Below are 16,047 nucleotides of genomic sequence, written 5' to 3'. Positions count from 1 at the left end.
ACCTTTTATTTTTTAGGGGCACGGAATGTCAGTCTTGCCAAGTCCTCTCATCCAAACAGTAACACAATGATTACAGCGTCCAATTTGGCATAAAAATACCTTACTTATTTACATGGGGTTCAGAGAAAACAAAGTTACAACGTTTCAGGCCTTTGCTAGGCCCTTAGTCATGTATATCATATATACATGACTAATGGCCTAGCAAAGGTCTGAAACATTGTAACTTTGTTTTCTCTGGACCCCATGTAAACAAGTAAGGTATTTTTATGCCAAATAAGAGTCTGGAATCATTGTATTACCTTATGGTATGGGGTTCATCATTAATGCAGAAATATATGTATACATTTTAGATAAACACATGCTTCTATCCAGATGTTGTCTTTTCCAAGGACATCCCTGCATTTTTCTGCCAGACAACACCAAACCACATTCTACCCGGATTACAAGTGCATAGTTCTGTAAGCAGAGAGTGCGGTTGCCAGCATGTCTAGTATGCCTGCAGTCCTGACCTGTATTCGATTGAGAATGTGTGGTGCATTATGAAGAGCAAAATAAGGCAACAAAGGCCCCATACAGTTGCCCCATACAGACATTCATAATGGATGAATGGGGGAAAATTCCGCTTGCGGAACTTAACCAACTGGTGTCTTCAGCGCCCAAATGCTTAATAATAGTGTTATTAAAAGAAAAGGTGATGTTACACAGTGGAAAACAGTCGACTGTCCAATCTTTTTTGGAATGTGTTGCAGTCATCAGATTAGAAATGAGTGTATATTTTCAAAAATACATTAAATTCACAAAGTAAAACATCAAATAATGTGTTAATAATGTGTTTTCAATATAGTACAGGTTGAATTGAATTTTTAAATGACAATTTTTGTTTCTTTTTTTGCATTTTCCATACTGCTTTTTCGGAATAGGGGTTGTAATTAAACTGCAAAGGAAACTAAATATTTTTGTTTGACACAGTTTAACATTTAAACTCATCTATCCACTTGCCTTAGCTTAACATTTGTTTTGTAATGTGCTTGGTTATCCTTCTTCTGTCAAACATAACTCATCACATCTTGTTTTCCTTTTTTAGAAATGGATAAACATGTAAATATCTATAAGTAACAGCAGTTTTTCATGCCTTTGTCACAAATTTTTTTTATTTTATTAATAATAATACAATAGTTTACTTGTTGTAGATAAATGTCTGAATTCACAATTTGCTGCAGAAACTATAGTGTAGATACAATATTGTACAGTTTTTCTAGATAAAGCTTATTGATTAGACTTTCTCCTACTAAATGAATTGTTTTATGTCCCTGTGTACTGGCTTATCTAGGTAAATATGTGTGTTTTTTATTCCAGACAGTTCTTCGGTCCTGTTTGATAATCAGTTGCTAATAAACTCTAGAGATAATACTTCAGCAACAACAGACTTTATCCTTATCTGCTTCCCGGAGATCAGCAGCTGGCGTGTCTCTGGGATCCTCATGTTTTTACTTACCATTGCTGTGGTGTCTAATGTAACACTTCTAATAGTCATCTATGCAGATCCAAGACTCCACCATCCCATGTATTACTTTCTTGCTATGCTTTCTGTGGCAGACATCCTTCTATGCACTGTGGCAACACCCAAGGTCTTGGCTATTTTCTGGTCAAATGATTTAACTATCTCCCCAGCAGCATGCTTCCTGCAGATGTTTTTCACACACCTGTGGTCATCTATGGAGTCATCCATATTTCTGGTCATGGCATATGACCGCTATGTGGCTATTTGTCACCCATTGCACTACCCATCCATTGTCACCAATCACCAGGTGGGTAAAGCGAGCATGTTCATTGTGTTTAGAAACCTTGTTCTCTCACTCCCTCTACCTCTGCTTGCTGCCAGTCTAGATTACTGCTCCAGAAGAGAGATCCCTCACTGCTTCTGTGAGAACATGTCTGTGGAGAAGCTATCATGCAGTGACTATTCTGCCAGCAGCATCTACAGCCTTGTGGTATTCTTTGTGGTTGGAGGCGCCGATCTGATGTTTATCATATTTTCCTACTCTGTTATTCTACATACAGTGGTGATATCACGGTCCTGTGCTGCTGCCTTTAAAGCATTTAGGACTTGCAGCTCCCACCTTATCCTTATCTGCTTCTTTTACATCACTATAGCCATTACCATGTTGTCTAACCGGGCCCTAAAGGAGTTGCCTCGGCACATCCACGTTATCCTGGCTCTGCTGCATCACTTGCTGCCTCCAGCACTAAACCCTCTTGTGTATGGTATCATGACAAAGGAGATCAAACACGCCATATGGAGACTTTTGGAGAAAATTAAAGTTCATCCACAAGCTGTGGCATAGCTTGATGAGATTGGAAGAATAAAAATAGTAAACACTTTACTGGAATCCTAGTTATCCCACTTCATGTTTATTATTAAATGGAATTACTTCAATCAAGGCTAAGACAGAGGATTGCAAAGAACATTAAGGGAGTATTTAACCTCAAATTACAATTGTGAAGCAATCGTTGGCTATGCTTTAATTGTAAGATCACTTGTCCCGGAGATTGGCAAGAGATTACCCAGGAGGTTCAGCATGGCTAGGGTCAAATCACAGGACATTAACCCATTGTAACTCTTTTGCAGAGGTGTTACAAAGTGCCTTGTAACTGAAGCCCTGTATCATCTGATGGAGTGACCCTCACACATGAACTCAGTATCCTGTGATGCCTCATGGGATTCAAAATTAGATGAAAATTATTTTGAGAGAAGACATAAAATGGGTAAACTAGTTTAGAAAATGGAAGTATCAGAATTTGCAAAAATACAACATAAGATTTCATTATTTATTTCCATGGTCTCTTCTTATCCTCCCTTTCAGTCAAGCTGCTTTTTAAAACACATGCTTTGCTTCATACAGCCAATCACAGACTGCGTCTGCTGAGCAGAGGAAACCGTTTGCCCAGCCTATAAAACTTCTAAATGTCTAGGGCATCTATAAAAGTTGTCTCAAGGAGGTAAATGTGCGTGCTGGAATGTTTATTTACTAATTAAAGGGACAGTCTAGTCCAAAATAAACTTTCATGATTCAGATACGGCATGACATTTTAAACAATTTTCCAATTTACTTTTATCACCAATTTTGCTTTGTTCTCTTGGTATTCTTGGTTGAAAGCTTAACCTAGGAGGTTCATATGCTAATTTGACCTTGAAGGCCGCCTCTTAAGAATGCATTTTAACAGGTTTTTCACCACTAGAGGGTGTTAGTTCATGAATTTCATATAGATAACACTGTGCTCATGCACGTGAAGTTACCTGGGAGCTATCACTGATTGGCTAAACTGCAAGTCCGTCAAAAGAACTGAAAAAAGGGGCGGTTTGCAGAGGCTCAGATACAAGATAATCACAGAGGTAAAAAATATATAAATATAACTGTGTTGCTTATGCAAAACTGGGGAATGGGTAAAAAAGGGATTATCTATCTTTTAAAACAATAACAATTCTGGTGTAGACTGTCCCTTTAAGGGCTATTATACGAGGGGCTTGCTAACTGTCGCACACTAGCGATAAGCGGTATTTTTCGTCTCTTATTGGATGACGGAATTAGTGTGCATATTGGTTGAAAGTAAACATGTTCATTTGAGCGCAATCAAATTTAACGTGCGACAAGTTAGCTTGACTTCAGAGCTCTGGTTAAATGACAAAAAAGTTGCACAAAAAACATTAACAGTACATTTAAAAGTACAGTTACACTCATAATAACACTGTCTAATAAATATACATTACACAGTACAGTTACACTCATAATAACACTGTCTAATAAATATACATTACATAGTACAGTTACACTCATATTAACACTGTCTAATAAATATACATTACACAGTACAGTTACACTCATAATAACACTGTCTAATAAATATACATTACACAGTACAGTTACACTCATATTAACACTGTCTAATAAATATACATTACATAGTACAGTTACACTCATATTAACACTGTCTAATAAATATACATTACACAGTACAGTTACACTCATAATAACACTGTCTAATAAATATACATTACACAGTACAGTTACACTCATATTAACACTGTCTAATAAATATACATTACATAGTACAGTTACACTCATATTAACACTGTCTAATAAATATACATTACACAGTACAGTTACACTCATATTAACACTGTCTAATAAATATACAATACACAGTACAGTTACACTCATATTAACACTGTCTGATAAATATACATTACACAGTACAGTTACACTCATAATAACACTGTCTAATAAATATACATTACACAGTACAGTTACACTCATATTAATACTGTTTAATAATATACATTACATAGTACAGTTACACTCATATTAACACTGTCTAATAAATATACATTACACAGTACAGTTACACACATATTAACACTATCTAATAAATATACATTACACAGTACAGTTACACACATATTAACACTGTCTAATAAATATACATTACACAGTACAGTTACACTCATATTAACACTGTCTAATAAATATACATTACACAGTACAGTTACACTCATATTAACACTGTCTAATAAATATAAATTACACAGTACAGTTACACTCATAATAACACTGTCTAATAAATATATATTACATAATAGTACAGTTACACTCATATTAACACTGTCTAATAAATATACATTACATAGTACAGTTACACTCATATTAACACTGTCTAATAAATATACATTACACAGTACAGTTACACTCATATTAACACTGTCTAATAAATATACATTACACAGTACAGTTACAAACATATTAACACTGTCTAAAAAATATACATTACATAGTACAGTTACACACATATTAACACTGTCTAATAAATATACATTACACAGTATAGTTACACTCATATTAACACTGTCTAATAAATATACATTACATAGTACAGTTACACACATATTAACACTGTCTAATAAATATACATTACATAGTACAGTTACACACATATTAACACTGTCTAATAAATATACATTACATAGTACAGTTACACTCATATTAACACTGTCTAATAAATATACATTACACAGTACAGTTACTCATATTAACACTGTCTAATAAATATACATTACACAGTACAGTTACTCATATTAACACTGTCTAATAAATATACATTACATAGTACAGTTACACACATATTAACACTGTCTAATAAATATACATTACATAGTACAGTTACACTCATATTAACACTGTCTAATAAATATACATTACATAGTACAGTTACACTCATATTAACACTGTCTGATAAATATACATTACACAGTACAAGTACACTCATATTAACACTGTCTAATAAATATACATTACATAGAACAGTTACACTCCTATTAACACTGTCTAATAAAAATACATTACATAGTACATTTACACTCGTATTAACACTGTCTAATAAATATACATTACATAGAACAGTTACACTCATATTAACACTGTCTAATAAATATACATTACATAGTACATTTACACTCGTATTAACACTGTCTAATAAATATACATTACACAGTACAGTTACACTCATATTAACACTGTCTAATAAATATACATTACATAGTACAGTTACACACATATTAACACTGTCTAATAAATATACATTACACAGTACAGTTACACTCATATTAACACTGTCTAATAAATATACATTACATAGTACAGTTACACTCATATTAACACTATCTAATAAATATACATTACATAGTACAGTTACACTCATAATAACACTGTCTAATAAATATACATTACATAGTACAGTTACACTCATATTAACACTGTCTAATAAATATACATTACATAGTACAGTTACACTCATATTAACACTGTCTAATAAATATGCATTACACAGTGCAGTTACACTCATATTAACACTGTCTAATAAATATACATTACATAGTACAGTTACACTCATATTAACACTGTCTAATACATATACATTACACAGTACAGTTACTCATATTAACACTGTCTAATAAATATACATTACACAGTACAGTTACTCATATTAACACTGTCTAATAAATATATATTACACAGTACAGTTACACTCATATTAACACTCTCTAATAAATATACATTACACAGTACAGTTACACTCATAATAACCCTGTCTAATAAATATACATTACACAGTACAGTTACACTCATATTAACACTGTCTAATAAATATACATTACATAGTACAGTTACACTCATATTAACACTGTCTAATACATATACATTACACAGTACAGTTACTCATATTAACACTGTCTAATAAATATACATTACACAGTACAGTTACTCATATTAACACTGTCTAATAAATATATATTACACAGTACAGTTACACTCATATTAACACTCTCTAATAAATATACATTACACAGTACAGTTACACTCATAATAACCCTGTCTAATAAATATACATTACACAGTACAGTTACACTCATATTAACACTGTCTAATAAATATACATTACACAGTACAGTTACACTCATATTAACCCTGTCTAATAAATATACATTACATAGTACAGTTACACTCATAATAACACTGTCTAATAAATATACATTACATAGTACAGTTACACACATATTAACCCTGTCTAATAAATATACATTACATAGCACAGTTACACTAATATTAACACTGTCTAATAAATATATATATTACATAGTACAGTTACACTCATATTAACACTGTCTAATAAATATACATTACATAGTACAGTTACACACATATTAACCCTGTCTAATAAATATACATTACACAGTACAGTTACACTCATATTAACACTGTCTAATAAATATACATTACATAGTACAGTTACACTAATATTAACACTGTCTAATAAATACATTACATTTTACAGTTACACACATATTAACCCTGTCTAATAAATATACATTACATAGTACAGTTACACACATATTAACCCTGTCTAATAAATATACATTACATAGTACAGTTACACTCATATTAACCCTGTCTAATAAATATACATTACATAGTACAGTTACACTCATATTAACACGGCCTAATAAATATACATTACACAGTACAGTTACACTCATATTAACTGTGACAGACCCTTCGGTCAGGACTGAAAGTGTTAACTTTATTTTCTAAACACAAGTTGCTGGCTCCAGCTATAACCTAATTAGTGCTAAGCATTCTATTGTTTGATCACCTCCAGAGAGAAAACGCCTAAGTGATAAGAAGAACCAAGAGTGTCTTGTGGTTGAAGTGTTTAAGTAATATAATTCTATTGTATCATGTCAAAAGGGCGCTTCTCCCTTTTATCTAATGTACAACATTCTTTCAACCCCCATCTGGGGGGGGGTCAAAACCTGTATAAATACTAGGCATCTAGCCTTTAATAAATGACATTCTGTTTTAAACCTGAAATGTGGAGCTTGGTCTCATGTTTGAGGGGAAACTGATCGGGGTTGTGAATTGCTGATTGTCTATGCAGGACATTGTTCATCTGGTGTTAACCCTTGGTACACTGTTGGTACCGTAACAATTGGTGGCAAGCGACGGAATGAACCTTATCGCCCAGAAGAGCAACTACACAAGCTAGTAACCTCAGGAAGAGGGGGATTATTACAATACTGACTAAGATGGAAAGAGTACCAGGGACAGAAGGAACCAATGGGCCCAGCATAGCAGACAGAACCCCCGCAGAAGCAAGCTTTGATCGGGCGGTTAATATAAGACTGGCACATTATGGCCCCAACCCATCTGCGGAAATTATCGACCGGGTCATAGCAGCTGTGGAGGCCAACCTACTTCGCCAAAGCGGCGCTGCAGCAGTCCAAGTCACCGCAACCCCAGTGGAAAAGAGAAAAGTGCATTTTACCGCTTTTAAAAACGTCCTGGAAACAGAAGGAGAGATTGATGGGTACCTTGCGGATTTTGAGAGGCAATGTGCACTACACCAGGTACCCGCCGAGGACTGGGTCACGATATTGTCCGGAAAATTATCCGGCCGGGCCAGTGAGGCTTTTCGGGCCATTCCAGATGAGGAAGTTGGGGATTATAATACTGTGAAAGAGGCTCTGCTCTCCAGGTATGCGGTTACACCGGAGGCATACCGGAGACGGTTCAGAGACACTGTTAAATTGGCTGGCGATTCCTACGTTGAGTGGGCATGTAAGGTGCACCGCACAGCATCGCACTGGATGGCGGGGTGCCAAGCCGTGTCTGGGGAAGAGGTGATGCAGCTATTCCTGTTGGAACATTGCTTTGACAAGTTATCAGCAGGAGTTAGAGAGTGGGTTCGGGACCGTAAACCCTCCACCCTGCATGAAGCTGCTCGCTTGGCAGATGAGTATACGGATGCCCGCAAACTGGACACTGCTACCACTAAGCCTCCTGCTAAAGTGGAGTACAGACCCCCGGCCACCCCAGCAGCTGCCATTTACCAACCCCCGGTGCACCGCTATGCCACACAGCCTCCGGTCACGAACTACCCTCAGACAGCCCGGTTCACCTCACGGGATTACTCCCAGCCTATCCGGTGCTTTGGATGTAAGCAAATAGGACACAAAAGGTCGGAGTGTCCCCTCAACACGGCAAACCAAGCACAGTCCTGGAGGAGACCCGCCGGCGGAATCCCACGTAACCCTCAGCCTGCTGCCCACTGCGTAGAGGAACAAGAATGCTGGGGCATCCTACATGAAGCAGACCCCGTGCAAGCTGTCCACCGGGATAACCGGCAACAGCACCGGCAACTGGTTAAAGTGAATGGGAAGGAGGTCAGTGGTCTACGGGATACTGGTGCTACTATGACCTTGCTTCAAAAGAACCTGGTGTCTGAGAAACAGCACACTGGAGACACTGTGGCTGTGAGAGTGGCAGGGGGCACTGTGTTCCGCCTACCTGTTGCCCGGGTACATTTGGATTGGGGAGTGGGCGCTAGACATGTGAATGTGGGGGTCATGAAGGATTTACCAGCTGATGTTCTCCTTGGAAATGACTTGGCCCCCCTTGTTTCGGCCTACGCTCCCATGGGTCCCGTTGATGTTAACCCAGTGACTACCCGTGCCCAGGCCCGTGTCACCGAGACCGACCCACCTGCTGCTGAGACCCAGGTAAGACTCTCTTCCCCGACTTATACCCTAGACCAGACCCCCTTGAGTTGGGATACCCCAGAGACGTACGGGAGGGAAACCCGGGAGGATCCGACCCTTCAGAAGTACAGGGCTAGGGCAGACACTGGAGAAGAGGGAGTAGATGGGGAACATTATGAGTGGGTGGGGGATAGGCTATATAGAATCCCCAAACCTGCCCAGAAAAGTACTGCCCTTCCACAAAATCGGCAGCTGGTAGTGCCTGCGAAATACCGGCAAGAGATTCTGCGGATTGGGCACGATGTACCGTTAGCTGGACATCTAGGGTCCCGCCGCACCGCTCATAGGATCACCCAGAATTTCTTCTGGCCCAATTTTAACCAAGATGTGCGGGTATATTGTAGTACTTGTGACACCTGTCAACGGGTGGGTAAGCGGGGGGACCACCCCAAAGCTAGGCTTATGTCTATGCCTGTCATTGGGGAACCCTTTTCCCGCATAGCCGTTGACATTGTGGGTCCACTTGCCAGGGCTAGTCCATCAGGTAAGAAGTATATTCTCACTGTGGTGGACTATGTCACTCGTTACCCAGAGGCAGTAGCACTGTCGAATATAGAGGCAGAGACAGTCGCTGATGCCCTAGTTAAGGTTTTTACTAGGGTCGGGTTCCCTAAGGAGATTCTCTCTGATCAGGGGACCCAGTTTACCGCTGTGCTCACCCAGCAGCTGTGGAAGGTGTGCGGCATTAAACCGTTGCTCAGTTCGCCTTATCACCCCCAGACTAACGGTCTCTGCGAGCGCTTTAATGGCACCCTCAAGCAGATGCTGAGGACCTTCACGGACACTTGCAGAGACTGGGAACGATTCCTGCCTCATCTGCTATTTGCGTACAGGGAGGTGCCCCAGGAATCCACTGGGTTCTCTCCCTTTGAGTTACTCTATGGGAGAAGAGTCCGCGGCCCCCTGGATCTCATTAGAGGACACTGGGAGGGAGAGATAGAGCAGGAGGGAACCCCCATCGTGCCATATGTTCTGGAACTCCGGGACCGCATGGAGAAACTGTCTCTGATGGTAAGAGGTGGCCCAGGAAACACAGAAGGGGTGGTACGATCAGGGTGCCGGGCAGCGGGTCTTCCAGGTTGGACAGAAGGTTTTGGTGCTCAAGCCTGTGAAGGCCAACAAGATGCAAGCATCTTGGCAGGGCCCGTATAAAGTGTTATCCCGGGTGTGTGATACTACCTATGTTATAGCCAGCTGTGCAGATGAGAGGATCCAGCGATCCTTTCATGTGAACATGCTGAAGGAGTATCAGGAGAGGCCAGAGGACGTAGCCGCAGTATGTGCCCCTGCTGCAGACGACCCAGAGAACTTACCCGACTTATTAGAGAAGGACCCCCAGACTGACCTCACTAGTCTTGTGCAGCTAGGGGACCGGTTGAACCCTACCGAGAGGGTACAGGCAAGACAGCTCCTGTGGGAGAAGCAGGCGACGTTCTCCCAAGAGCCCGGCTACACTACCCTAGCTGTACATAAAGTAGAGACTCCCGGACAGAATCCCCTGCGACAGCCTCCCTACCGTATACCCGAAGCAGTCCGAGAAGGAATGCGGAAGGAGATACAGGAGATGGCCCGGCTGGGAGTGATCGAGCCCTCCGATAGTCCTTGGGCTTCCCCTGTAGACCTGGTACCTAAGAAGGATGGAACCACCCAGTTCTGTGTGGACTACAGGCGGCTCAACGAGAGGACCACCACTGACGCCTACCCGATGCCCCGGGTAGATGAATTACTAGACCGTATTGCTAGGGGGCGCTATCTGACAACCATAGACCTGTGTAAAGGCTATTGGCAGATTCCCCTGGCCGAGGATGCTATCCCCAAGTCGGCCTTCGTCACCCCATTTGGCTTGTACCAGTTTAAGGTCATGCCCTTTGGGATGAAGAATGCTCCGGCTACCTTCCAGCGTATGGTGGATAGACTCCTTGATGGCTTCCAGGAATTTGCTTGTGCATACCTGGACGACATTGCGGTTTACAGTGGGTCCTGGGAAGAACACCTTACCCATGTAGGGCTGGTTCTGGACAAGATTCGGGCCGCTGGCCTGACCTTGAAACCGGACAAGTGCCATCTAGGTATGGCTGAAGTACAGTACTTGGGGCACCGAGTGGGGTGTGGGAGCCAGAGACCGGAGCCAGCCAAGGTAGAGGCTGTGGCTAACTGGCCCACACCTATCACTAATTCCCAAGTACTAGCCTTCCTGGGGACGGCCTGGTATTACCGACGTTTTGTCCCCGACTACAGTACTATCGCCAAGCCCCTGACTGACCTGACTAAAAAGAACCTCCCCAAACAGGTCCTGTGGTCTCCAGCTTGTGAAGCCGCGTTTCAGGCACTGAAGCAGGCCCTTGTGAATGCCGTTGTCTTGGCTGCCCCAGTCCCTAACAAACGTTTTCTCATTCATACAGATGCTTCCATGTATGGACTGGGGGCTGTACTGAGTCAAGTCGGGGAGGATGGAGGAGAGCATCCTGTCGCATACCTAAGCAGAAAGTTATTACCTCGGGAAGTAAGTTATGCGGCAGTAGAGAAAGAATGTTTAGCCCTGGTCTGGGCACTGAAGAAGTTGAACCCTTATCTATATGGACAGGAATTTTCCCTCATAACGGACCACAATCCCTTAGTCTGGCTCAACCGGGTCTCAGGAGACAATGGTAGATTGCTGAGGTGGAGTTTAGCCCTCCAGCCCTATAACTTCACCATCAGCTACCGGCCCGGTAAGCTAAACGGGAATGCAGATGGATTGTCCCGGCAAACTGACATGCCTACCACCACCCAGTCCGGTCATCCCCAAGTTGACCCGCCAAAGGGTCAAGCCGGGTCTGCCGGAGTGTTCCACAAGGGGGGAGCTATGTGACAGACCCTTCGGTCAGGACTGAAAGTGTTAACTTTATTTTCTAAACACAAGTTGCTGGCTCCAGCTATAACCTAATTAGTGCTAAGCATTCTATTGTTTGATCACCTCCAGAGAGAAAACGCCTAAGTGATAAGAAGAACCAAGAGTGTCTTGTGGTTGAAGTGTTTAAGTAATATAATTCTATTGTATCATGTCAAAAGGGCGCTTCTCCCTTTTATCTAATGTACAACATTCTTTCAACCCCCATCTGGGGGGGGTCAAAACCTGTATAAATACTATGCATCTAGCCTTTAATAAATTACATTCTGTTTTAAACCTGAAATGTGGAGCTTGGTCTCATGTTTGAGGGGAAACTGATCGGAGTTGTGAATTGCTGATTGTCTATGCAGGACATTGTTCATCTGGTGTTAACCCTTGGTACACTGTTGGTACCGTAACATTAACAGTCTAATAAATACATTACACAGTACAGTTACACTCATAATAACAGTGTCTAATAAATATACATTACACAGTACTGTTACACTCATATTAATACTATCTGATAAATATACATTACATACTACGGTTACACTCATATTAACAGTGTCTAATAAATACATTACACAGTAAAGTGACACTCATATTACCACTGTCTTATAAATATACATTACACATTACAGTTACACTCATATTAACAATATCTGATAAATATACATTACACAGTACAGTTACACTCATATTATCACTGTCTAAAAAATATACATTACACAGTACAGTTACACTCATATTAACACTGTCTAATAAATACATTCACAGTACAGTAACACCCATAATAACACTGTCTAATAAATATATATTACATAGTACATTTACACTCATATTAGCACTGTCTAATAAATATACAATACACAGTACAGTTACACTCATATTAATACTGTCTAATAAATATACATTACATAGTACAGTTACACTCACATTAACAATGTCTAATAAATATCTATTACATAGTAGTTACACTGATATTAACGCTGTCTAATAAATATACAATACACATTACTGTTACACTCATAATAACACTGTCTAATAAATATACATTACACAGTACAGTTACACTCATATTAACACTGTCTAATAAATATACATTACACAGTAAAGTTACACTCATATTAACACTGTCTAAAAAATATACATTACACAGTACAGCTACACTCGTATTAACACTGTCTAATAAATACATTCACAGTACAGTAACACCCATAATAACACTGTCTAATAAATATATATTACATAGTACAGTTACACTCATATTAACACTGTCTAATAAATATACAATACACAGTACAGTTACACTCATATTAATACTGTCTAATAAATATACATTACATAGTACAGTTACACTCATATTAACAATGTCTAATAAATATCTATTACATAGTAGTTACACTGATATTAACGCTGTCTTATAAATATACAATACACATTACTGTTACACTCATAACACTGTCTAATAAATATACATTACACAGTACAGTTACACTCATATTAACACTCTCTAATAAATATACATTACATAGTACAGTTACACTCATATTAACACTGTCTAATAAATATACAATACACAGTACAGTTACACTCATATTAACACTGTCTAATAAATACATTCACAGTACAGTAACACCCATAATAACACTGTCTAATAAATATATATTACATAGTACAGTTACATTCATATTAACACTGTCTAATAAATACATTACATAGTACAGTTACACTCATATTAACACTGTCTAATAAATATAAATTACACAGTACAGTTACACTCATATTAACACTTTCTAATAAATATATATTACACAGTACAGTTACTCTCATATTAACACTGTCTAATAAATATACATTACATAGTACAGTTACACTCATATTAACACTGTCTAATAAATATATATTATACAGTAAAGTTAGACTCATAATAACACTTTCTAATAAATATATAATACACAGTACAGTTACACTCATATTAACACTGTCTAATAAATATATATTACACAGTACAGTTACACTCATATTAAAAAATGGCACAGGAATTTCAGCGCTAAAATCTAAAAAGAATACCTAAGCCACTCTCCACTATCTCCCCAGGATAGAAATGGAACAAACAATATGGTGAAATGAGAGGGCGCTAAAAGCTGGTATACTTAACACACCTAATTGTTTATGATATATATCAAGGGTAAGAATTCATAAGAGACGGTAATTTTAACAATCATTTACTAGTGGGAATATTCCCTAATTTTGCAATACATAAATTCTTAAAAACAATTTATGAAAACAATTTCAAACACATAAAAAAAAATTTTTTTCACGATATCTGTATCTTGTGTGTAGGAATACCACCCTGATAAAAATATAATATATATGATGCGCGCTTAAAAATGCTTAAAACCTTAAAATAGAATTAAATGTATTCCGGAATATAATGGACAGTCTCTATAGTCCTATAAATCTTCAACAGATGAAATCCCTTTTATTTGTATGGTATATTACATACGAGACTTGTCTCCGTGATTATACTCAATACATTGGTAAAGCCGACAAATAGTTTCTTATTTTGGATACTTTGTATCTTTGTTTTGTTATGATGTATCTTTAACTCACAGATAGTTGCAGCGGCTGTAACCAAATGCCGCTGTAATGCGTCCAGGATACTGTGGTCTTTTATCACAACACGCTCCTTGCGTGTGGGCCACTCTGTATGCTGCAGCTCCTGGTCTCTGGCACAGGATTCACCACTCCCTCCGTGGGGAGGTGACCGGCTAAGGTACGTCGCTCCCTGCGTGTAAGTACCTGACAGGCTGTTGTCTTTAGCTTCAGATGTTCACAGCTCCCTGCTTGTGAAAGATAGTCTGGATCTTCTTAAGTACAATTCTGGAGGTGGAATCAGCACCCGCTCTTAGCGTTTAATACGCGCGGGCAAATACTAGGTACCTAGTGGGTTTGATTCTGGTGAACAGGCAACTTCTTACTTCTACGCGTTTCACCCGTGTATATGGGCTTTATCAAGATGTCAGTTGCTGCCAGAACTTCGATTTAAAAAGCCGTTACTTCCTTCTCATTGGTTGATCTGTTGTTTGATAATTGTTTCTTAAGGTGGATTTCTCAGGTAAATATATCTTAAGGTGGAATCACAGTAGTGTATTATTTTGTTCCTTTGTAGATCATATTTCCCATGTCTTCTTATTATATTTCTTTAGTAATTATACATTGTGGAGTATGTATTAACAAGATCTTTTCAAATATATAGAACAATAATATTATTCTATATTGTAACTAAATTAAGAAATTATTATTATCTCAGGGTGGTAATTCCAAAGGGTGGTATTCCATTTATTTCAGGATAAAAACAAAAAACAGAAAACCAAATTAAAAAAAAATAAAAAAAAAATAAAAAAATAAAAAAAAAAATTGAATGAAAATTACTAGTTGCTCTAATCCAGGGAAATAATATTATTCTATACTAAATGTTGTACAATTATGTTTGTATATGTTTGAGCTTCTTATTATTCAATAGTTCTCTTTAATTAATTAAAAGTGTATCTATTATTTGTTTAGGATAGTTTCTGTATTCTATATCACAAATGAATAGTGAGGAAATTATTCTAACAGATTATACTACTAAAAAGGGGGATATATCTAACTCTGAATTTAACCCTCTAGGATAGAGGGTATCCAATTTATATATTAATTCCGATTCTTTTTTAAGGAGTTTTGCCTCAAAATCCCCCCCCCCTCCAATCTCCTCTGACTATACAGATCCCCCAAAACTTAAAATGTTGTAGGTTGTTATTGTGGGTTTCCCTAAAATGCTTATATAAATGGGTGTCAAGGTTGCCTTTATCTATGTTACATAAATGTTCTCGGATCCTGTCACGTAACATTCGGGTGGTCTCTCCAATATAAACCAAATTGCAAGAACATTTAATGAGGTATATGACCCCCTTGTTTGAACATCTAATGATATCTTTTATGGCAAAATCTTCTCCTATTCCATCTATGTGTACAGAGC

The 16,047-nt window shown here is 38.5% G+C and overlaps 1 protein-coding gene across 1 annotated transcript in view; it reads left to right on the top strand.

Annotated features, from left to right (window-relative positions):
- The window catches only part of LOC128652757 (olfactory receptor 56A4-like), a 159,433-nt gene extending 157,088 nt beyond the window's left edge, over positions 1 to 2,345 (top strand). Inside the window, exon 4 of the mRNA XM_053705688.1 lies at positions 1,357 to 2,345. Coding sequence (XP_053561663.1) covers positions 1,357 to 2,345 — 989 coding nt within the window. The remainder of the gene's footprint in view (positions 1 to 1,356) is intronic.
- The last annotated feature ends 13,702 nt before the right edge of the window (positions 2,346 to 16,047 follow it).

The sequence above is a fragment of the Bombina bombina genome, chromosome 3, assembly GCF_027579735.1.
Source record: "Bombina bombina isolate aBomBom1 chromosome 3, aBomBom1.pri, whole genome shotgun sequence".
Taxonomy (NCBI): domain Eukaryota; kingdom Metazoa; phylum Chordata; class Amphibia; order Anura; family Bombinatoridae; genus Bombina; species Bombina bombina.
Note: the sequence above shows the minus strand (reverse complement) of the source record. Positions and strands in the feature narration are given on the sequence as shown.